The sequence below is a fragment of the Gallus gallus genome, chromosome 10, assembly GCF_016699485.2.
Source record: "Gallus gallus isolate bGalGal1 chromosome 10, bGalGal1.mat.broiler.GRCg7b, whole genome shotgun sequence".
Lineage (NCBI taxonomy): Eukaryota > Metazoa > Chordata > Aves > Galliformes > Phasianidae > Gallus > Gallus gallus.
Window position 1 is genome coordinate 12,956,099 of NC_052541.1, and position 21,101 is coordinate 12,977,199.

The following is a 21,101-nucleotide window of genomic DNA, read 5'->3' on the forward strand; positions in this document are numbered from 1 at the left end:
GGAAGTCGCCCCGGAGCCCCGCGTTGCACCGCGATCCGACCCGGGCGGCGCGGTGTGGGGGCGGGGGGGCGCGTGGGGACAGCGCGGGGCTGCACGGCGCGGGGAAGGGGAGGTGCGGAGCTTTGGGGGCGCGTGCAGAGCTGTGGGGAGCGGCGGGGCGTGCCGCGTGCCTTGCAGGGGTGCCGCGTGCTTTGCAGGGGTGCCGCGTGCGTGCAGAGGTGTTGCACGCCTTGCAGGGGTGCTGCGTGCTTCGACGCAGTGGTGCGCCCCAGCTGCGCATCCCGGCGCGCCGCACACCTACGAGGTGTCGCTTTTAGCAGCGCCGGTTGAAGCTCCCGCTGCGGACCCCTCCCCTCACCGCCGCTCTCCCCCTGCAGGAGGACCCCCCCCCTTATCCGGCAGCACCGCGATGCTCCGCGCGCTCCGCCGAGGCTCAGCGCCGCGCCGCGCCGCCTCCCGGCCGTGCTCCGGGCCCTCCGCGCACCGCCCGCAGCCACGCGGCGACGAGGCCGAGCCGTCGGAGCGGAGCGAGCGCCGCGTGAACCCGCTGCACATCCAGATGTTGTCCCGGAACCTCCACGAGCAGATCTTCCGCGGGGCGCCCGTGCGGCACTCGGAGGCGGCCGTGCGGCGCAGCGTCGAACACCTGCAGCGGCACGGCCTGTGGGGCCGGCACGGCCCGTCGCTGCCCGACGTGAGTTTGCGCCTGCCCCGCATGTACGGCGCCGACATCGACGAGCATTTCCGCCGCCTGGCGCAGAAGCAGAGCCTGCCCTACCTGGAGGCGGCCGAGGAGCTGCTGCGCTGCCGCCTGCCCCCCGCACCACAGAGCTGGGCTCGGCAGCAGGGCTGGACGCGCTACGGCCCCGACGGGCGGCCCGAGGCGGTGGAGTGCCCGCGGGAGCGCGCGTTGGTGCTGGACGTGGAGGTGTGCGTGGCCGCCGGGCAGTGCCCCACTATGGCCGTGGCGGTGTCGCCGCACGCGTGGTGAGCGAGCCGCGCGTCCCCGCCTCCCTCCCGCCGCCCGCCGTGCGGTGCGGTGCGGTGCGGTGCTGAGCGCGTGCCCCGTGCCGCAGGTACTCGTGGTGCAGCCGGCGCCTGCTGGAGCAGCGCTACTCGTGGGGCCCCCGGCTGGCGCTGCACGACCTCGTGCCTCTGGAGGGGACCGGCAGGCAGCAGGAGGGCGGCGAGAGGGTGGTGGTGGGGCACAACGTGGCTTTCGACCGCGCCTTCATCAGGGAGCAGTACCTCGTGCAGGTGAGCGCGTGCGGCCGGGCCGCTCCGGCTGCTTTGCTGCCGTGCGTTGCTCGGGGCTGCGCAGAAACGGGCGCCGGGTGCGATGCACGGCGATGCTTCGTGCTGCTGCTCGCTGCCTGCGTCATGCAGGGACCTTAAAGCCCACCCTCCTGCCACGGGATGGGTCCCCCCACCAGCTCAGGCTGCCCAGAGCCCCGTCCGACCTGGCCTGGGGCACTCGCAGCTCTGAGCAGCCTGTGTCCAGGCCTCATCAAATCCAGACAACCGTTTGCATTAGCTCCGTTTTGGTCAGCATCACTGTGCATGTGTAGCTGTGCCTCGCAGCGCGTTCCTCCCTCGGCACATCCCGGCCTGCGTCTGCTGTGTCCCTGCAGGGCTCCCGGGTGCGCTTCCTGGACACCATGAGCATGCACATGGCCATCTCGGGGCTCACGGGCTTCCAGCGCAGCCTCTGGATGGCCGCCAAGCACGGCAAGAGGAAGGGGCTGCAGCAGGTCAGGCAGCACATGAAGAAGACACGCAGCAAAGCCGAGGGGCCGGCGGTGAGTATGAAGCTGAGCCCCAGCTGCTCGCTGCAGCTTTAGGAGTGGCTCTGCTGAATGAATCGCTCCCAATGGCTTCCGGAGACAATGGGCAGGGGATGGGATGGCTTAGAATAGGGTGGAATGGAAGGGGGTGGGATGAGATGGAATGGAAGGGGGTGGGTGGAAGGGAAGGGGATGGGATAGAGTGGAATTGAATGGGTCAGAATGAGGTGAAATGGAGTGAGAAGAAATGGAATAGGATAGGATGGAATGGAATGGAGTGGGATGGAAAATGATAGAATGGAAAGGAGTAAGATGGGATGCAATGGAATGGAAGAGGATGGGATGGAATAGGATGGAATAGAAAGGAGCACATTGGAATGGGATGGAATCGGATGGAATGCAGTGGAATGGCATGAGGTGGAATGGAACTGAACTGGATGGGATGGAATGGAACGTGACAGAACAAAGTGGGATGGAGTAGGATGGAATGGAACAGGATGGGATGGAATGGGATGGGGTGGGATGGAATGGAGTGACCATCCTTTAATCCTTTACCCCCTGCTCCCTTCTCTGTGGGGCTGGGCTCTGCCTCAACTGTCTGCCTGCTGCAGGTCTCTTCATGGGACTGGGTGCACGTCAGCAGCATCAACAACCTGGCAGATGTGCATGCACTGTACGTGGGAGGGGAACCGCTGCAGAAGGAGGCACGAGAGCTGTTTGTTAAGGGGACCATGGCTGACGTCAGGAATAACTTCCAGGTATGGGCAGTGATGCTTGGGATGGCAATGGGACAGGAAACAGCTTTTGGGTTTGGTTTTTTTTTTCCCTTCGGTGAATTTGGTGCAAAGGATTTGTGCGGGGGGGGGAGCTGTGCTGGGCTCTGCAGCTTCTCCCAGTCCTGGTGACATCACGCTGTGTCCCCAGGAGCTGATGTCGTACTGTGCCAGCGATGTCCGGGCCACCTATGAGGTGTTCCAGGAGCAGCTGCCGCTCTTCATGGAGAGGTGAGAGGGGCTGGAGGGAGCTGGGTGAGGTCACGAATGCAAGGCATGCTCACATTGGGTGTAGGCTGGTGCTGGGAGGGCAGCTCCCCTCCAAGAGGTACCTAAATCCCAACCCCTGGCTTTGGGCCCCAGGTGCCCCCACCCCGTGACGTTTGCTGGGATGTTGGAGATGGGGGTGTCCTACCTGCCGGTCAACAGCAACTGGAGGAGGTACCTGGACGATGCTCAGGGCACCTACGAGGAGCTGCAGAAGGAGATGAAAAAGTCCTTGATGAACCTGGCCAACGATGCCTGCCAGCTGCTGCACGAGGACAGGTATGGGGGGAGGCACGGGACCAGGCTGAGCGCTGGTTGCAGGTTGAGAGCCATGGTGTGCCCACAGGTACAAGGAGGACCCCTGGCTCTGGGATCTGGAGTGGGACACACAAGAGTTTAAGCAGAAGAAACCCGCTAAGAGGAAGAAGGATCAGAAAATAAACAGTGAAGCTTCCGAGACGGGATCTGCTCAGGAGTGGAGGGAAGGTGAGCGTGGGGGCATGCTGCGGTGTCTGCAGGGCGATGGGCTGGAGGGTTACAGCCCTCTGTGCTGTCAGACCCCGGTCCCCCCAGCGAGGAGGAGGAGCTGAGAGCCCCCGAGAGCAGCACCTGCCTGGAGCGCCTGAAGGAGACGATCACACTGCAGCCCAAGAGGCTGCAGCACCTCCCGGGCCACCCGGGGTGAGTTGGGGATCATGGGGTGCCCAGTGCCCGCCTCCCTGCTCCCTGACCCGTGGCTGTGCCCCACAGCTGGTACCGCAAGCTCTGCCCACGCCTGGAGGAGGAGGGCTGGGTGCCGGGGCCCAGCCTCATCAGCCTGCAGATGCGGGTGACCCCGAAACTGATGCGCCTGGCCTGGGATGGCTTCCCTCTGCACTACTCGGAGAAACACGGCTGGGGCTACCTGGTGCCGGGGCGGCAGGACAACCTGCCTGCAGCCTCTGCGGAGCCAGAGGGGCCTGTCTGCCCACACAGGTGAGGGAGTGCAGGGCATGCAGAATCCGTGGCTGGGACACGGAGCTCTGTGAGGGGCTCAGCTGCAGCATTTGGTCGTGCTCTGTGCCCTGGCAGGGCGATCGAGCGGCTGTATCGGCAGCACTGCCTGCAGAGGGGCCAGGAGCAGCCCCCAGAGGAGGCTGGCGTGGAGGATGAGCTGATGGTGCTGGAGGGCAGCAGCATGTGGCAGAAGGTGCGTGGCTGTGGGGTCTGGGTTGGGGGAATACCCCATAATCAAGGCTGGGAATGGTTATTTTGAGCTGTGCCGCAGGTGGAGGAGCTGAGCCAGCTGGAGCTGGACATGGAGCGGCCGGGCAGGGCAGAGCAGAGCCAGATGCAGGTAAGCAGAGTTCCCTGTAGGATGCGGTGGTGAATCTGATCCCATTTCCACGATCCCTCTGTGCTGGGAACCCCCAGCAGAGCAGCACCGTGCCCGGCCTCACCTCACGCTGCCACTTGCAGGATGAGGACGGGCTGCCAGAGCTGGTGGAGGAGAGCAGCCAGCCCTCGTTCCACCACGGCAATGGCCCCTACAACGACGTCAACATCCCTGGATGCTGGTTCTTCAAGCTGCCCCACAAGGCAAGTCGGGCCATCCCTGTTCCCTCATCCCGTGGGGTGGTGGCAGAGACGTCCCCAGCCAAGGCCGAAGGGTGTGTGGAGCTGCACTGTGATGAGCCCCGTCATCTCCTTGCTGCTGAAGGACGGCAATGAGAACAACGTGGGGAGCCCCTTTGCCAAGGACTTCCTGCCCCGCATGGAGGATGGCACGCTGCGGGCCGCCGTGGGCCGCACCCATGGGACCAGAGCCCTGGAGATCAACAAGATGGTGTCCTTCTGGAGGAACGCTCACAAGCGGGTCAGGTCAGCCTGGCACCTCGAATCCCTGCGGCTGGGGCTGCGTTGTGCCCCGGGGGCTGTGCAGACAGCGTGTTCTGTTCTGTATTCCTCACACCACATTCCTCAGTTCCCAGGTGGTTGTGTGGCTGAAGAAGGGGGAGCTGCCCCGTGCGGTGACCAGGTATGGAGCGGGACGGCCGGGCTGGGGGAGCCCATAGGGCCTGCGCTGGGCCTGCACTCACCCTGCACCCATGCAACAGGCACCCGGCCTACAGCGAGGAGGAGGACTACGGGGCCATCCTGCCGCAGGTGGTGACTGCGGGTACCATCACCCGTCGGGCCGTGGAGCCCACGTGGCTGACAGCCAGCAATGCCCGGGTAGGGCTACGTGCAGGCCGGCGGATCCAGGCAGCGGGGCTTGGGCTGCGGTGTAGCACGTGTGGGGTGCTGAGCCAGGTGCCGTGTCCTGCAGGCTGACCGTGTGGGCAGCGAGCTGAAGGCCATGGTCCAGGTGCCGCCCGGCTACTCTCTGGTGGGTGCAGATGTGGACTCCCAGGAGCTGTGGATAGCGGCGGTCCTGGGCGAGGCTCACTTTGCTGGCATGCACGGTGAGCGGGGCTGTGTCTCTGGGCACCGCAACCCCATCCCTGTGTGGTGGTTGACCCCTTCCTCCCTGCTGCAGGGTGCACGGCCTTCGGCTGGATGACCCTGCAAGGGAAGAAGAGCGACGGGACCGACCTGCATAGCAAGACGGCCGCCACGGTGGGCATCAGCCGGGAGCACGCCAAGGTCTTCAACTACGGGCGCATCTACGGGGCCGGGCAGCCCTTTGCCGAGCGGCTGCTGATGCAGTTCAACCACCGGCTGACACAGCAGCAGGCACGTGAGAAGGCACAGCAGATGTATGCAGTCACAAAGGGCATCCGGAGGTGGGTGCTGCCTGTGGGGTGAGTCCTGGCTGCCTCCTGGGCATGCGTTACCCTGAGCCGGGCGGTGTTCTCCCCCAGGTTTCATCTCAGCGAGGAGGGCGAGTGGCTGGTGAAGGAACTGGAGCTGGCTGTGGACAAAGCAGAAGATGGTACGGTGTCGGCCCAGGATGTGCAGAAGATCCAGAGAGAAGCCATGAGAAAGTGAGATGTTCTGACCCCAGTGGGTGCTTGTGGCACAGCTTCAGCTGCAGCCCTGCTCTCAGATGCACTCCAGTTGGGTCTGGGGGCTCTTCTAGTCTTTCCCAGCAGATGATCTGCCCCAAGCCCCAAAGAGGGCGTTTAGGACTTGTCGCACACTTCCAGCAAACCTTCCCTCTGCTCCCATAGGTCCCGAAGGAAGAAGAAGTGGGACGTGGTGGCTCACCGAATGTGGGCTGGAGGCACCGAGTCCGAAATGTTCAACAAGCTGGAGAGCATCGCCCTGTCCGCCTCGCCACAGACCCCGGTGCTGGGCTGTCATATCAGCAGGGCTCTGGAGCCTGCAGTGGCCAAAGGGGAGGTGAGAATGTGGCTCTGTGGTGTTGAGCTCCTTGCACTGCTTGTCTGAAATGGCAACCCCAGATCCAGCCCCTCTCGGGGGCTGGTAACCATGCAGGAACATGGAACTGCAGAAGAAACCCAGTGGTGTTGGGTCCTGTACCCTTTTTCTTTGTGTACCATCAAGGAAACCCAACAACACTGCTTCACCAGCCCCCTCCCTTGTAACAGGAATACTCCTTGGACACTGTCCTAGCATTTCTCCATGTTTCCTTTCCCAGTTTCTAACCAGCAGAGTGAACTGGGTGGTGCAGAGCTCGGCTGTTGACTACCTGCACCTCATGCTGGTCTCCATGAAGTGGCTCTTTGAGGAGTACGACATAAACGGGCGCTTCTGCATCAGCATCCACGACGAGGTGCGCTACCTGGTGCAGGAGCAGGACCGCTACCGGGCAGCACTGGCCCTGCAGATCACCAACCTGCTCACACGGTGAGATGTGGGGATAGGCATCTCCTGGGTGAGGCAGCGTGACGGCAAAGGGAGGGTGGGCAGGCTGACGCAGGGCAGGTTTTCTCTGCTCAGGAGAGGCTTGGCAGCTCTAGAGTGCAGCTCCTTTATTTGCGGCTCTGGTGGCTGTGCATGAAGCTGGCTTTGGTTTCCAGGGATAATCTGTTGGCAAGAGGGGCACGTCACCAGCTCCGTCCTTGCTGCCGAGGGGCTGTGAGCGCATCTCCTCCTGCGTACATGGCCATCACGTGGCAGCAGCCCTTGGTTTAAGTGAGCTGTTGGGAGTCAGGCTGGCTGCCCCTCTTCTCTCCTTGCTTTTGGGGCCAGCAGTGAGAGGCACTGCTCCGCTGCCCCTTTAGCAGCGGCCCTGCTGCCTTCCTGGCCCGTGCCTGCTGGTTTAAGCTCAGCCTGGAGCCCTCCTGCCCTCACAGCCCCAGGGCTCCTTTTGCTCTGGCTCCAGCTCAGGCAGCTTTGTGAAATCTCCTTCCCAGTGCTTTTATGGTATTTGGTTTATACAAGAGTTGGCCAAAGCAGAGCTATTTTCTTGCGGGCTGAGGTAAGGATACAGCAAACAGCCTTTCTGTGCCCAGGCAGCGCGCGCAGCAGGAGGAGACGCCCTGATGTTTGTGCCTTTGTACCAGCTATTGCAGGCACAGGGCTTCCTGCTGGGAAAATCCAACATCTGCTCTGCGTGGGAGGATTAGCCAGAAGTGAAGGGCTGGGTTGGTCCTTTCTTCCTAGGAGGCTGAACGTACTGTTACTCTGTTCCTCCCACATCCACTTTGGCAATCCTTGACCCTCCTGCTACCCAGTAGTTACAAAGCACTTTGTCTTCCAGCCGCTGATTGACATGGGTGCAAAGTAATCTGCAACAGCGGCTGCCCAATGTTTTGTGCAGCTGCCTTTGTTCCAGCCCAACCTGCGGCTGATCAAAGCCCCTGCGTGGAGGAATGGGAGGACTGGCTGAGCGTGAGAGAAGTTAGTGGGTTTGCTGTAAGTTTTAAGCAGGAGCTGGTTTCTTCCTTTCAAAAGAAGGGCACGTGGTTCTTTCCCTGGCGGAGAGCAACTGGTGCTTGCAGTGAAAGAAGGGTCGTGGCAAGGAGTTTTCAGTCTGAGGCACTCCCTCTGGTTTTCTTTCTTATGGCACGCTGCCTTTGGGGTTCTGCTCCTTGGGATGCAATGTGACGTGTTGGTTGTTCCCCGCAGGCGTGTAACATCTTGTGTGCTGCAGGTCAGGTGTGACAGAGCTGAGTGTGATGTGTGGCACTGCCCCGCTTGGTCTCTTGTGCTTCCAGGTGCATGTTTGCCTACAAGCTGGGCCTCCAGGATCTGCCGCAGTCCGTGGCTTTCTTCAGCGCTGTGGACATTGACCGGTGCTTAAGGAAGGAGGTGACCATGAACTGTGCGACTCCATCAAATCCAACCGGCATGGAGAAGAAGTACGGCATTCCTCGAGGTGAGCAGTGGCTGTTTAAGCTGCATCTCCTGTAAGAGTTGGAGCCTCTCCACTGATGGAAGTGGAGCTGTTCCCCAAGGGCTCATCCACCATCACGGCACCTCACGAACCCCATAGCCTGCCCTGCTTCAGCAGCCTCACAGCACTGCAGGGCACCCACTCACCCTGGTGCCAGCTTCTCTGTCCTCTCCTTTCTCACTGCTTGAACAGTTTGTGCTGCTGCTGCCAAATATTTCTGCTGAAGAAATCAGGGCCCAGCTCTGGTAGCCCATACAGGTTGGCTTTGTGCCCCTCAGACGAGAGATGAGCCTTGCTGTAGTCTTTTAGATACAGCCCAAGATTGAATTGTTTGTTTTCTCTGAAATAAGGTGCCTCTATAGGCTTGTACGTTTTGCCCTCCAGGCCCAGCCATTCCCAGCTCTCAGTGCTTTCCCTCCTCCCCCTCTGCTCAGCACAGCTGTGTTCAGGGAGCTGCCCACGCTGCAGGTTTCAGCCTTAGCACTGCCGTGTTCTTCTGCATCGATCCCAAGGCTTACACTTGTTCCTATCTGCACTCAGCATAACCTTCTAACTGCTGCAAATGAACGTTTAATCGTTGGCTGGGAGCTGCTTTAAATAGCACCTTGTCAATACACAGCCATGTTTTGGCAGTTAAGAACCTTGCTGAACAACATCAGACACTTCACCCTTAGGCAACCTTTATTAAGAGTTTTACAGGCAAAGCGTGCCTGTGGAAAAAAAAAATACCTGTTGAGTCAATAACAAAGCAAATTAAACAAGTGCAATGCATCAGGGTCAGCAGAAGCATAACGCAGCCCAAGCTGCTGGTTCGTCAGAGGAAGCTGTCTGCTCAGGAGCTATGCACAGCAGCAAACTTCAAGGGAGAACACTCCTTGTTTCCAGCTTCCTCCTGGTGCTGTTTTCTGCACAGCACAAAACAGAAGTTTGAATAAATTTAAGGCTTCTTGCCCCATACTTGCTATGTGCTCTGTACCAAAAGCAAAGAGTGGCTATTACTCTCTTACTCTGATGCCATACAGTCTCTAAATATACTGCAGAACACAAGGAACTGATTGTCCCATTGTCTTCCAGGAGAAGCACTGGATATATATCAGATAATTGAAATAACCAAAGGCTCACTGGAGAAGAAGTGATAACGTGAGAGTGCCAGAAGGTGCAAGTTGTCCAGAGAGCACACGGGAACCTGGCTGTCCTTTCAGAAGCACATACATGGCAGGGACCAATCCTGGTTGCGCCGCTTCCTTCTCGTGGTAAGAAAAAGATGTACCTGATGAAGATTTTCATAGCAGCACATCTGAATGGGAGAGCTTGCATATTTGAATGGCTGGCAGCCAGCTTTAAGACCTGAGACACCTGACAGAGTCACTGCTTGCACACCCGTGGGGATGAAGAAAGAAGTCTTGAGTATTTGCCAGGAGACAGAATCAAATCAATCATCTGTACGTGCAGTTCTCCAAGACCAAGGTGAGGCTGCCACAGCACAGGTGCTGTAGGAGAAGGAGGTGGCAGCAGTTGCAAGCACACATTCTATTTTTTTCGCCTTCTTTTCTTTTGGGGTTCCTGGTTTTCATCTGGCTGCTCTGCTGTGCCGGACTGGAGAGAAATAGAGAGTTAAGAGTACCAAGTGTGAATGTTTGTGTGTGAGTAGTCCAATGAATGCTTACTTCAAGAAACTAAGTGTACAGAACAGGATTTAGCACTCTCTTCTCCTGAGCAAAAATGACCTGAAATCTGGGACTCCTCTCAGCCCCTGAAGCTTTCCCCAAGGACCCCATTAATTCACGCTGCAACTCCAAGTCCAGGTTATGAATGGCACAAGACAGGGAGTGTTTGTGCAGTGCTGGATTTCAGCGCGGTGATTACACTCAGGGAAATACGGACAGAAGCACCAATAAACACTTGGACAATCAGCTAAGAAAAGTGGTCTGTTTTTTGTCCAGCATAGGTTGTGCTCCAGCACTGTCTGCTAAAGGTTGCCAGCCAGTTGGTCCTCAGAGGTAATGGTGACAGACCTCTGCTTGCTGACACAAACACCAAGGCCTTGAACAGTCTCAGTCCTCTAAGACCAGAGATGGAGGCAACAGGTACACAGACACAGATTACTGATGGTGAAGGGCTGGACCATAGGGGACTTCAGTCCTGTTCACTCACTCCTATCAGCTTAGCATTAAAATGAGGATTAACCCAGGTGAGACAAACTCTCCTAAAATTACATTTACCTAAATAGCAGGCGCACGCCTGGCAGCACAAGATGGGAAACCCATCAGTAACAGTAGGTGAATGAGTTCTCACCTGGTTGTTGTCTGGTTCATTTTCAGCATCCTCTGTGTTCTGCTCTTGCAGCACACTGTCTAGCATGGATGCGTTGATGCGGAAGTCCCGGGAGGTGCTTAGTTTCATATATTGCATCAAGTTCACCTGCAGCAACCAAAGTGAAACCAGGGGGAGGGGGCAAAGCATCACAGCATAAGAGAAGAGCTTGGAGAAGAAACCTTATTGCAGCCTTCTAGTACGTGAAAGGGAGCTTACAAGCAGTGGGAGGAATGACTTTTTACACGGTCCAATAGTGATAGAACAAGGGGAAATGGCTTTAAGCTAAAAGAGGGGAGACTGAGGTTAGATGTTAGGAAGAAATTTTTTACTCATAAGGTGGTGAGGCACTGGAAGGGGTTGCTCAGAGAGGTTGTGGAGACCCCATCCTTAGAAACACTCAAAGCCAGGTTGGATGGGGCCCTGGTCAGCCTGACTGGGTGGTGGCAATCCTGCCGGTGGCAGTGGTTTAGAACTAGATAATCTTCCAAGTCCCCTCCAACCTAAGCCATTCTATGGCCTTAATTTCCTTTTCTGTCTAGTCCTCTGCACCGCACTAGGACAAAGTCATCACAATAATGATTCAAGACTAAAGCAAGAAGTAGGTGAAAAAGCACCTGCCCCTGTGAAATCCAGTAGCCCATTCTCTTTACAAGAACCAAGTGTTTGCCAGCTAGATTCTGACTCATACAATACCTCATCTTGGTACATCTATGAATGTACATCTCTCTCCCATTTAAGAACTGTGCTGGGGGAGCGGGAGGAGGAAAGCTAGAGTTAGGAGCTTAAATTTATGCTCACTCAGTACTACTAATGCCACCTGCTGTCACCCAGATATCAGCAATGTGGTAGTGGTGGGTAAGGAGCAAAGGCTGAAAGAGGGATAAGGCCCCAACATTTTCCTAATCTGAGCAGCAATCTGATGTTGTTTTTTTCAAGGTGGAACAGCAGTAGCTCTCCACCATGCCATGATAATACCATTCCACCGAGTTCAGATCACAGAAGACCTCTGCTTTATATTACCTTTGATTTCTTGGAAAGATGGATAAGGAACTTCTCGTATTGCTCTATAGCAAAAATCAGGTTTGGAATTGGCTTGGTGTCCCGAAGCACCTTAGCCTGAAATGTGAAAAAGAGGGCACAAGCCAGATTTGAAGTGAACAGCCTTAAGATTCGCTTGTACAGTCATCAGCAACAAGTATCCCAGCTGTGGCACAACGCAGCACCTGTATTTGTATCAGCAGCATAGGTTCCCCCACAATCCAATGATGGTGTAGCATGACACAGAAACCACAATCATTCCCTGTTTTAGAAACCTATCTTCAGTAGTAGCCTGCCCCACCGAGCCATGGCAGACTACTTTGTTTCTGGGTTTAAATGGCCTCCCAGAATGGTTCTGCAGTGAGGCTCTTCCAAGTATTGCAGTTTTACAGTCCACAGCCCTGATATGCCTGACAGCCCAAGAAAAACTTGTCTCTGCAAAGGCCCTCCAAGCCTGTGTTTGACAGGCAACGAGCTGTCATTTCATAGCTTACTCCAAATATAAAATAACCAGGCAATACAAATAAATCAGACTTTACCTTTGTTTCATCCCTGTGAGCTTTTAGCTTGTGTTTAGTAAAGTTTTTTATTTGTTCCATTGTTCTGAAACTTTTCTCTGAAGTTCAGGTTGAAGAAATTAGATTTTTACTTAGAGGCCCAAATGCCAATGTGTCACTGGTGATGTCTAAGAAGCCACCAGATAAAATGAGCCTTGAGGTCTGGATCTCAAGATGTCTAGCCTAGCCCATGTTCTAATAGACTTTAGTCAATCTCACCATGACTGTGGAGACTACAGCAGTTTCGTCTTCTTTCTTCTTCTTTTTCTTCTCTTCTGCAAAGCTTAAGCTCTCACTATGGATGTTCTGAAGAAGGAAACCAAGAGATAGGGTAAGTAGGGAAGAAAGACCAGCCAGGTAAAGCCACAGAAGCCTTTGCTCTGGCTAGCTGACACATGAACTTAATCCAAAAAACACACGTGAACAGAAGGGGGTGGGATTAAAAAAAAAAAAAAAAGAATTCCCCAAACATCTTTCCTCCCCTGCCCTAACAGAAATCAACATGCTTGGTCCCAGCGGTACTGAAATATCTTAAGCTATAGTCATGCCAAGAAGATTAGTAATCTTAAAAGGTGCCCATGCTCTGCATCTGATTCACCGCTCAACATCAGTTAGACTTAACTGTGATTTTGCCACGGTTAATTTATGTCTTACCTGTACATAAGTAATGAATGAGTAACACTGTGGGGTCAAATGGGAACCCGAGAGCTTCACCTGCAAAGAAGCAGAGAGGCTGGGATTACTCCCAGCTCAAGGCAATGAGCCATGTCCTGTAGTGATTTGTTCACACTCACCAGCTTTTCAAGCCTCCCTGGAACCGTATTTGAGGTGCTGCGGCAAGCTTGGATATACTGCAATGAAAACAAGGATGAGTCTCTTCTAGATGCACTGTTCCCATCCCGTAACCTGTGTTTCCAGGCAAGGGCTCAAAGCAGCTCACCCCGCTACCACTGACCAATTAAGAAAGGAGTGCTGAGAAAGCACGAGGAGATCCCCATGTTCACAGGGACTCGCTCCCATGTCCTCATCTCCTGTCCCCACTGCCCCAGGACCTTCAAGCCTTGGGTGGGAATGAGTGGAAAGGGCTGGACTGCTGAGCACCATGAGAACACTGCTGGCACTGTTCACCGTGGCACGTAGTTGCACACTGAAGAATCTAAAAGAGGCACTGGAACCACTCAAAGCCAAGCACAGCCGAAGTCAGCTTGAGAAAAGCTTTTCTTTATCTCCTCTGGTATAGCTGCCGCTACCATAGAAAGGTCACAAAAATGAGCACATGAAAGGCAACAGAAAAAAAGACTCATCTTATATAAGAGATCAACAGCCCAGTCCTAAGTGTAGCTGCTGCCAGGGGTCACTGTGAGCTTGCTGTGGCAGATGTGGAAAAAGTTTTTAGATCCCAGCCATTCTACTGCCAGCAGAGCTTCACTCACATGCTTGATGAGGGAGGTGAGGATTGCGTATGTCTTGCTGAGGCTTCTCAGCAGCGAGTCTACACAGCTCCCTGCAGGAAGTGCTGTCTGCACCAGCTCATGAAAAACTGTCAGCAGAGTTCCCAACTGCAGAATCACACCTTTCTCCAGAGCCTGGGTTTGGTTTGATGCCTGAGTCGAGTCTTCTAGAGGAAAGAGATGAATACCACATGAATGTACGTCTAATGAGCTCAGTTACGCAGGTGGGAGACACAAAAGACCATCTTTTGTCAGGTGCGCATAGCAACAGCATGGCACAGGGAAAATAGTCACTGGAGGAGTTCTGTGACAACTCACTGCCTTACGCCGTTGACGTGGAACCAGTTCAAGGGAGAGCTTAACCTACCCTCAAATGACACCACTTCAAAATCCCAACATATCGTTTTGCTCGTTATCTTCACCTGTCTTTGACAAAGGTGTAACGTAAGAGTGGGCCACTTCTATTACCTGATGTGTCTGACCCCAGGATGGTAAGCCTCTTGATAAGCCAATCCACCTCTTCAAGGACCTTATCTGCCTGCCCCAGAACCAGCAGCTAAAAAGGAAACAGCAGCAACAAAACAAGTCGTCGGAGGAGTTTGGCACAACAAGAATCTATAAGCCACTTGTACAAGAGTGGCTGCTTGTTTCATGCACAGTTTTGACTCACGCAGACAGTAGGGGCTGCAGTCTTCACATTCACTATGGCAAAATGGGATCGACTCTCTATTTCTACATCCTGGTGGAGGGAGAGAAAAATTCTGGTGAGCAAAACTCCAGCTGCTGTCACACGTTTTGCTCCAGAGATGAAATCAATTCTGCTGTGACAGCACTAAGTGATGCGAGTTAAGCTGCTGTGGACTCTGCATCTTACCTGATCTATGTCTCCCAGGCAAGCATGGATATCTTGAGCAAGTTCACGCAGCAGACTGACAGGACTCTTGTACAGAACATGGAGACTAAAAAGCAAAGTCAGCAAACCCTTACAGCAAGAGAGATCCTCTGTGGGAAAGAGAAAACAAAACAGGGTGTTACTAATTGCAGATTTCTTTTAGCTATTCAGGAACATCGGATACCCAGTGAGGGAAAGCTTCAGATTCAGTATGGGTTTAACAGTCTACACTCCCAGAAGTGATACATGGTAGATGAAAATTCTAATGAAAATCCTTTAGTTACAACAATGGGCATTGCATATAATATTACAAGGGGGAATACAGCACCCTAGAGCCCCCTCCTCATAGCAGAATGGTGACCAGAAGCAATAACAGTATGAACAAGATACATCAAGAGTAGTGTTGTTGCAATGTATAAATACAAAATTGAGCAAGAGAACTGAATAACAAGAGTAAAAAGCTAAGTGGCCTCTCTTCTGTTAATATTTATAGAGATGGAGTTTCTTTCCTAATAGCCATGCTAATAACCACAGTCATGGCAATCTGCCACCAAATGGGACCTGAATGTATCTGCAACAAAGGGGTGAAAACAGGACAGATGCAGAGCATTCAGGAGTCTAATGTTAGTTGTGTCACATCACATCTGAACATACCCCTCAAAGCTTACATACCTAAAGCATTTTCTTTGCAAATTTTGACTGTCCAAGTAAGGAACTGAAGGAACTGTATAAGAGGAGAAAAGATATGGCCTTGAAACTGAATTCAAAGCACAGAATTAATCAGAAACAAAATAAAACAAACCCAAATCATTCAAGATAATGAATCACACACAGCAAAGAGAGACCTGCAGAGTCCCCTTCTGGCAGAAGGGCATTCAGCCATACTCTGTTATGCTCTGCAAAGAACACTTAACCTACAAACAAGTGAAAAGCTGAGATCCAGTACACAGCAATGCTACATGTTCCCTTGGATGGAGTAACAGCTCCATTTAATCTAAGTTAAGTGATGATACCAGACTTCTGGCACACTTTTAGTGCAGTCTCTAGTCTGTAAAATTGGGGCACCTTTAGTCTGTACTTTCACAAATGCCTCCTGCATGGAATGAGCTAGGCACTGAGCCAGCCCTTCCTGAAGAGCTGTATTTGGACTGGTCACAGATCTGCTGGCCTATTTTGGCTTTATTCCCATGTGGACACAACACCACATCCTGGCTCTACTAGGAGTCCCTGCTCAGGAGAACAAGTGGTTCAAACTCCAGATGCCCAAAAGTAACATCAGAATATGCAGGAGGGGGTGTGGGAAGGCACCTTGTTCTTCATTGTTCTTGCAGGCATTTGACAAGATAATGCATGACAACTTATCAAAACTGTAATTTTAACATGGTCTAGTCTGCAAGAGAAGGCAGAACACACACACACACACACACGTCAAAGCTCTCAGATACCAATCCCATCTGCTGATGTTCTTTCCACACCTCTGGTTACTACACACAACTCCACCACGCTGAGAAGGCTGTGAATTACCTGCTGAGAGCCTGGGTCCAGGAGTTTGGACAAAGTGGAGAGGATTGTGATGAGTAGCTGTGTTTCCTTGGAGTTGAAGTCATCTTCAGCACTACTGAGCTGGTTCACCAGAGACCTCTGATCATGAAGAGGAAGGACAGAGTCCATAAGTATGCACGCTTCTTGCAGGGCCATATTAAGATGCAAACAGCCAGAAGCTTCAGCAAATAAAGGAATTAGAAACATTCAAGAATGACAGAGAATATTAAAAAAAGAGGACTCTCCTAAAGAGCATGTGCTGTTCTTTGCTATGAGTGCTTACACAGAGGACCACATTCAATTCAGTCAAGTATGTTTTATGCAGCATTATGGGACCCTACAGCTCTCTAACTACATGTACATTTCAACCCTGCTCTGCACACTGCCCCAAATAAGCTTTCCTTAAGGATCAGAAACTTTTCTGAACAGCCAGTGAGTCAGAGCATCGGAGTTGCTACTGCACACTTGATTCTGTGGTCAAGAAATAGAGAACTAACAGCATTTGCTGCCAGAATTACCAGTGCTTTGGAACATTTGTAGCACACAGTGGTACTTACCTGAAACTGTCGGATCTGGAAGGCAGCTTTCTCTGTGACATTAATATCCGCTTCTTCTGCGTCACCATCAGTAATATCTGGCAGAGACAGAGAGGTGCAGAAAAGAGCTAAATGCCAAGAGCAGAACACAGGATTTATTTCCAAAACTGGGAAGAACTGCAACTGCTCACAGCTAGGGAAGGAATACAGACTGCAAAACCTTAGTGAGCACAAATCAGTTAGAGGCAGATCTTGAATAGAAGAGGGCTATAGTAGGGCTGTATCTCACTCCAACTATCCACTGCTCACAGACTAAGAACAGGTAAACACATCCCTGGAACTAGCTTCTGGAATGAAAATCCATGGCTGCTAAGCACTCCTTGCTACTGAGGGACAAGGACTGGACCCCTCTAGCTATTTATGGATAAAGAACACACAGGCTAGAGACCAGAGCAGAACTGTACCACATGTACAACCTACCCAGGGCCTGTAGAAACTGGGGGATCCTAGCAGCATACAGCTGCTGCATGGTGTTGAAGATCCGCAGCAAACCTTCCAAGCACAGCAGGGAAATGCTTTTGCCCTTCTTCTTCCCTGGCTCTTCAACAGCAGTGGGAATTGAAGTGTATCTCCAAAGCAGAACCCTGCGGGATGGGAGGAGTCAAAATCATGAGGTCCACTAAAGCTAAATGCACAGTGCAAGAGCTAGAACAGGGCTAATCACACACTCTACTCTTAGGTAGATATTTTTAATACAACTCAATGTAAGTTGTTTTTCCTGTAAGAAAGAAGAGGGAAAAGAGATTCACTTGAAAGAAGAATGCGGTTTGATGTGAGCAAAATATCCACTGCTTTCTTCCTGCATAGCTAAATAACTTAATCCTTCCCACATGCCAAAGGGACCTTTCAATCCCATTTCAAGTCCATCTTTATGGACTCATTTCTTTCACAGTTTTCTTTCTATCTCAGAGACTACCCAGACACTGACCACTGGCATCAAATCTGTCAACGACAAAAAGAGCTCATCTCTTAGCAGTTTGAATTTGTGAAATGTCAGCTGTTTCTATAGTGCTCTACATAAATAAAATCAGAAAGGTAAAGTCAGGTAAAGCAAAGTGAACAGCTTTGAAGAAAGTAACATTGGTTGGCTCAAAGAAGACACTTCTATTTGCAGGTAAACATCTTTTTCCTGCTCCCCTAAGTATGTTTCTACTCTTTTTTGTTCCCTCTCCTTTCTTCTCATTAGCTCTCTGCTGCATAGGTGATCTTATTCTACTTCAATGTCCAATCATGCAAACACATACCTTGCATGTAGTCCTAATGACTGCAACAAAAACAGTTTCTGATCCCCCAAATGCACTGCTACTTTTTAGGGCTGATATCTTCACATTCCACAGTGACTCACCGTGTGATTTTGCAGAGGTTCTGAAACATCTTCTCAGGGTTTTGTCCATCCGGGCCGTCGGTTTGTCCCATCTCCTCCAGCTGCTGCACCTTCTGTAGTGCCACACTGACAGCGTAGCGCATGAACTCCGTGCTGGAGCGCAGCACTGCCAGGCTCTCCTCGTGGCTTTGAGCATTGTCCCTGAAGGATCAAGAGCACTGTCAAGGAATTGGGGATGCACTGAGAAAGCACGCAGATGGCTTATCAGCGCTTCATCTCTTCACACCGGAGTTCAAATCACATGCAACACACTACATAAAACAACTCTCTCTACGTCTACTGCTTGCTTTCAGTTTGCCAATTCAAAATCTAAATATGCATTTACATAAGAAATCACCAGCTGAATCCAGGGTGGAAAAGACCCTTTGAGGACAGAGTTCACCAGCGCTTCTGGATACACTAAGAGGCACGGTTCAAGTTGATATTCGGCACTGCTTTGTAGAAGACTGGAGCAAAAAACTGGTATTTGCTGACTAAGAATGGCCCATGACTGGAAGAACAGAAACTCTCCAAAATATTACAAGTCATAAGCAAGGTCTGGGAAAGCTTTGTCAGTACCATGAGTTTCACAACCTGGACTATGATGCTGCTCACACAGTACAAGGCACGCATTGTACAGAGATTAAAACATCTGTACTGCGTATACAGTGCAGAAGACCAGTCAGCATGCAGACACCATGAAAGCAGCTCATGAGTAGGCCGTAAAGCTACTTCAGCTGTGGCAGCTCCTCTCACCTGAACAGAGCTGTGAGCAGCGTAGACACAAAACCCATAGAGAGGAAGCTCCGTGCAATTCTGTTGCCCAACGTAGATTTATTCTTTCCAGCTTTCTCCTTCAAGATTTCTGAGAGCTTGTTGTAACATGTAAACAGGCCTAGGACATCTTCAAATTTGTTCTTACTGCAGCAAAGTAGTAGAAAGCATTAGTAGAGAAACTCCAGTCTTTGAGTTCCTAATTTGAAGTTTCAGTTGCCAAACTACACACCGACACTTTTTTTAGATGATAAAACCATGAGATGACACCTCCCTACCTCCCCCCCATCCATTCCTCCTTGACCTGCCCCTTCTACAGAACGTTATATCACATCTCCCACAACAGTGGCATTCAAAAGAAAGATGCTTCCAAGGTTCTGTTCATGTCTGTGTCAGAAGGCATGTACACTCAGAAAGCATCATTCTAACTCTGTGTTGGGACTGTTATCCTGAGCTTGCACAGAACCCGTGTCCTGCACTCTGAAGAGCAAGGCACAGCACAGCACAGCACAGAAGCACTGCTAGTGCTAGAGGGTAAGATTTGATGTTTTACCTGAAATTCCCTATTTTGAAATTGTACTCAATCAAGACCTCGCAAATTCCCATCACCTGGATGGCATAGATGTTATTCTTTACACCAACACCAGAAGATGGAGAAAAATCTGCTGATTTATCCTAAAAAGTAAAGAAAATAAGTGAAAAAAATCTTTTCAAAACCTGATGAGAACTCAGTGTCTTCTTCCACTGAGTCAAACTGAAAATCTGATTTACCAGTTCAAAGTCTTCCAGCTCACTCTTGATCATCCGTCGTGTGACAGATTCTAACATCTCTTCAAAGTTTTGCTCAAATCCCACATCCTCCTCCTCCTCCTCATCTTCAGCTCCTTTGCATAGATGCACAGTGCTCTTATACCAGGCTAGACAGTGCTGGATGCAGCAGAGCAGATGGGCCTGAAGGAAGCAACCAAGTCACATTGAGCCATCTAGACAGAGGTCATTGGCAGATGAGGACAGGCTGTTCAACGTCACGAGACAGACTGCCACAGTGATGTAAAGAGCTGTAGATGCCTTCAAAAGTTCACGTCAGTTTTGAGAATATACTTAATTCCCAAAAGAAGCTTTCTGTAATCCTACACAGCTACCTGTTTCTAGCTTCAGACAACGCTGTCTGCAGGAGCTTGCCTATGCAGGATGCACAGGTTTATCTTCCACTGCACCTGCAACCCAGCTACTCTAACTGCTGAAGGAGACAGGGAGTTTCCAAAAGGGCCCTCACTCCAGATGAAGTGTGTGCTCCCTTCTGTGCTAGTGGAGCACTGCATGGAAGCTTCCTTAGGGAAAAACAAAAGAGTGAATTTGATTTTGTTCCCTTGGTCAGACTCTTCCCTCAACTACACACACTGCACAATTATTTCATGTGGAATTATGTTCAAAGAGGAGAAGTAACAGGGTGAGCTCAACACGGGATAACAAAACTACGCTATCAGTGCATTTTTCCACACAGGTACCCCAAACCACTTGGACAGTAGAGCTCTAATATATAGCCTCAGATAGGAGTAACATGCCCAGCTATATGCCATTAAAAGAATTGCCCCAAGCTTGAAGAGGTTGAAGAAGCACAAGGTATTCAGCTCATGTAGCAGCACAACTGAATTCCTATGAAACAGAAGATTTTGCGGTTGTGGCCACCCAATATAGCTCTTACCAGTGGTTCTTGCAAAAAGATTTGATCTCCTTGAGCCATTATACATCCCTCAAGTTTCAGTGGAGGCAGGAGATCTTGCTGGGGCAAGTAGTATTGCTTTATCTGACACAAAAAACAAGGAATAAAAATAACCAGTTCCTTAGTAACTGAGCCTCTTGAGTTGTTTGAATACAGAACAAAATCATCTTTGTACTCAATCCTACAAAGGGAAAACTAGCATCGTGATAATGGGACCACATATGTAACTCAGCCACATCATCTGCTCTATTAGTAATTAAAATTCTTCCTTCAGGTGTTCATGTGCCTCTCAGCCAGAAGGCCAGGTCACTGCACTGAAACAAACCTATCTGATCACTTGTGCCGTTTCAACGTGCAACTTCAGTTGTTTCACCTGCGGTGTTATCCATCCTTTATACAGTGGAGAAAATTAACAGTTCCTGTTGTCCAGCCCCCATACTGAATGCTTGGCCCTGGTATGAAGCAGCCTCCTGACTTAAGGACGCAGGCAGGTATGGAGGCTACACTTGGAGCTCAAACAAATCTGTGAAGGATCATGCTGGCCATCTGGCACAGCACATGAAGGAGATACGCTCCAAGTATACTGATGCAGGATTAGAATCAAATAGGGGAAGATTTATATAATGATGATATAATACATTTGCATCATTAATTCCCATTAACTGCCCTCTGCTACCCCAAAGCTGCCTTGGCTCTGTTCTTGTTCCCTTCTCAGACCCTATACTGACATGGGAAAGTTGG

The 21,101-nt window shown here is 51.7% G+C and overlaps 2 protein-coding genes across 6 annotated transcripts in view; one reads left to right on the plus strand and one right to left on the minus strand.

Annotated features, from left to right (window-relative positions):
• POLG (DNA polymerase gamma, catalytic subunit) lies at positions 1-10,022 on the plus strand. Of its 4 annotated transcripts, NM_001396478.1 has the most exons (23): positions 6-112; positions 378-987; positions 1,077-1,257; positions 1,632-1,799; positions 2,396-2,542; positions 2,709-2,788; positions 2,921-3,103; positions 3,171-3,310; positions 3,382-3,505; positions 3,575-3,799; positions 3,896-4,013; positions 4,092-4,160; positions 4,283-4,402; positions 4,524-4,684; positions 4,788-4,841; positions 4,921-5,038; positions 5,133-5,268; positions 5,343-5,589; positions 5,668-5,790; positions 5,977-6,148; positions 6,408-6,616; positions 7,930-8,090; positions 9,183-10,022. In NM_001396478.1, exons 2-23 carry the CDS (start codon positions 410-412, stop codon positions 9,242-9,244), a joined length of 3,576 nt encoding a protein of 1,191 aa, NP_001383407.1. In that variant the 5' UTR covers positions 6-112; positions 378-409; the 3' UTR covers positions 9,245-10,022. The 4 variants fall into 4 exon arrangements, 3 of the variants coding, with proteins under 3 accessions (XP_046754902.1, XP_040562901.1, NP_001383407.1); XR_003077115.3 differs by lacking the exon at positions 9,183-10,022 and adding an exon at positions 7,473-7,627 and having other exon boundaries at positions 1-987; positions 7,930-8,071; XM_046898946.1 differs by having other exon boundaries at positions 1-987; positions 9,183-10,021.
• FANCI (Fanconi anemia complementation group I) overlaps positions 8,767-21,101 on the minus strand; it is a 23,747-nt gene continuing 11,412 nt past the window's right edge. Inside the window, exons 19-37 of one of the 2 annotated variants that reach the window (XM_015292007.4) lie at positions 20,343-20,444; positions 19,409-19,588; positions 19,191-19,312; positions 18,620-18,784; positions 17,846-18,025; positions 16,921-17,084; positions 16,462-16,538; positions 15,887-16,003; positions 15,035-15,086; positions 14,345-14,472; positions 14,141-14,209; positions 13,939-14,026; positions 13,453-13,634; positions 12,814-12,870; positions 12,674-12,733; positions 12,239-12,325; positions 11,445-11,540; positions 10,404-10,529; positions 8,767-9,704 (exon numbers count right to left, since the gene is read on the minus strand). In XM_015292007.4, coding sequence (XP_015147493.2) covers positions 9,639-9,704; positions 10,404-10,529; positions 11,445-11,540; positions 12,239-12,325; positions 12,674-12,733; positions 12,814-12,870; positions 13,453-13,634; positions 13,939-14,026; positions 14,141-14,209; positions 14,345-14,472; positions 15,035-15,086; positions 15,887-16,003; positions 16,462-16,538; positions 16,921-17,084; positions 17,846-18,025; positions 18,620-18,784; positions 19,191-19,312; positions 19,409-19,588; positions 20,343-20,444 — 2,118 coding nt within the window. In that variant the 3' untranslated portion in view covers positions 8,767-9,638. Of the gene's footprint in view, positions 9,705-10,403; positions 10,530-11,444; positions 11,541-12,238; positions 12,326-12,673; positions 12,734-12,813; positions 12,871-13,452; positions 13,638-13,938; positions 14,027-14,140; positions 14,210-14,344; positions 14,473-15,034; positions 15,087-15,886; positions 16,004-16,461; positions 16,539-16,920; positions 17,085-17,845; positions 18,026-18,619; positions 18,785-19,190; positions 19,313-19,408; positions 19,589-20,342; positions 20,445-21,101 lie in introns of both variants that reach the window. The other variant, NM_001114851.2, reaches the window with a different exon arrangement.

What these genes read in the sequence shown, in the direction of transcription:
- POLG (XM_046898946.1), top strand. Translation starts at nt 410, where the DNA reads ATGCTCCGCGCGCTCCGCCGAGGCTCAGCGCCGCGCCGCGCCGCCTCC. An exon ending in CACCTCCCGGGCCACCCGGG is followed by an intron (nt 3,506 to 3,574) that starts GTGAGTTGGGGA and finishes TGTGCCCCACAG; the next exon opens with CTGGTACCGCAAGCTCTGCC. An exon ending in GAAGTACGGCATTCCTCGAG is followed by an intron (nt 8,091 to 9,182) that starts GTGAGCAGTGGC and finishes ATTGTCTTCCAG; the next exon opens with GAGAAGCACTGGATATATAT.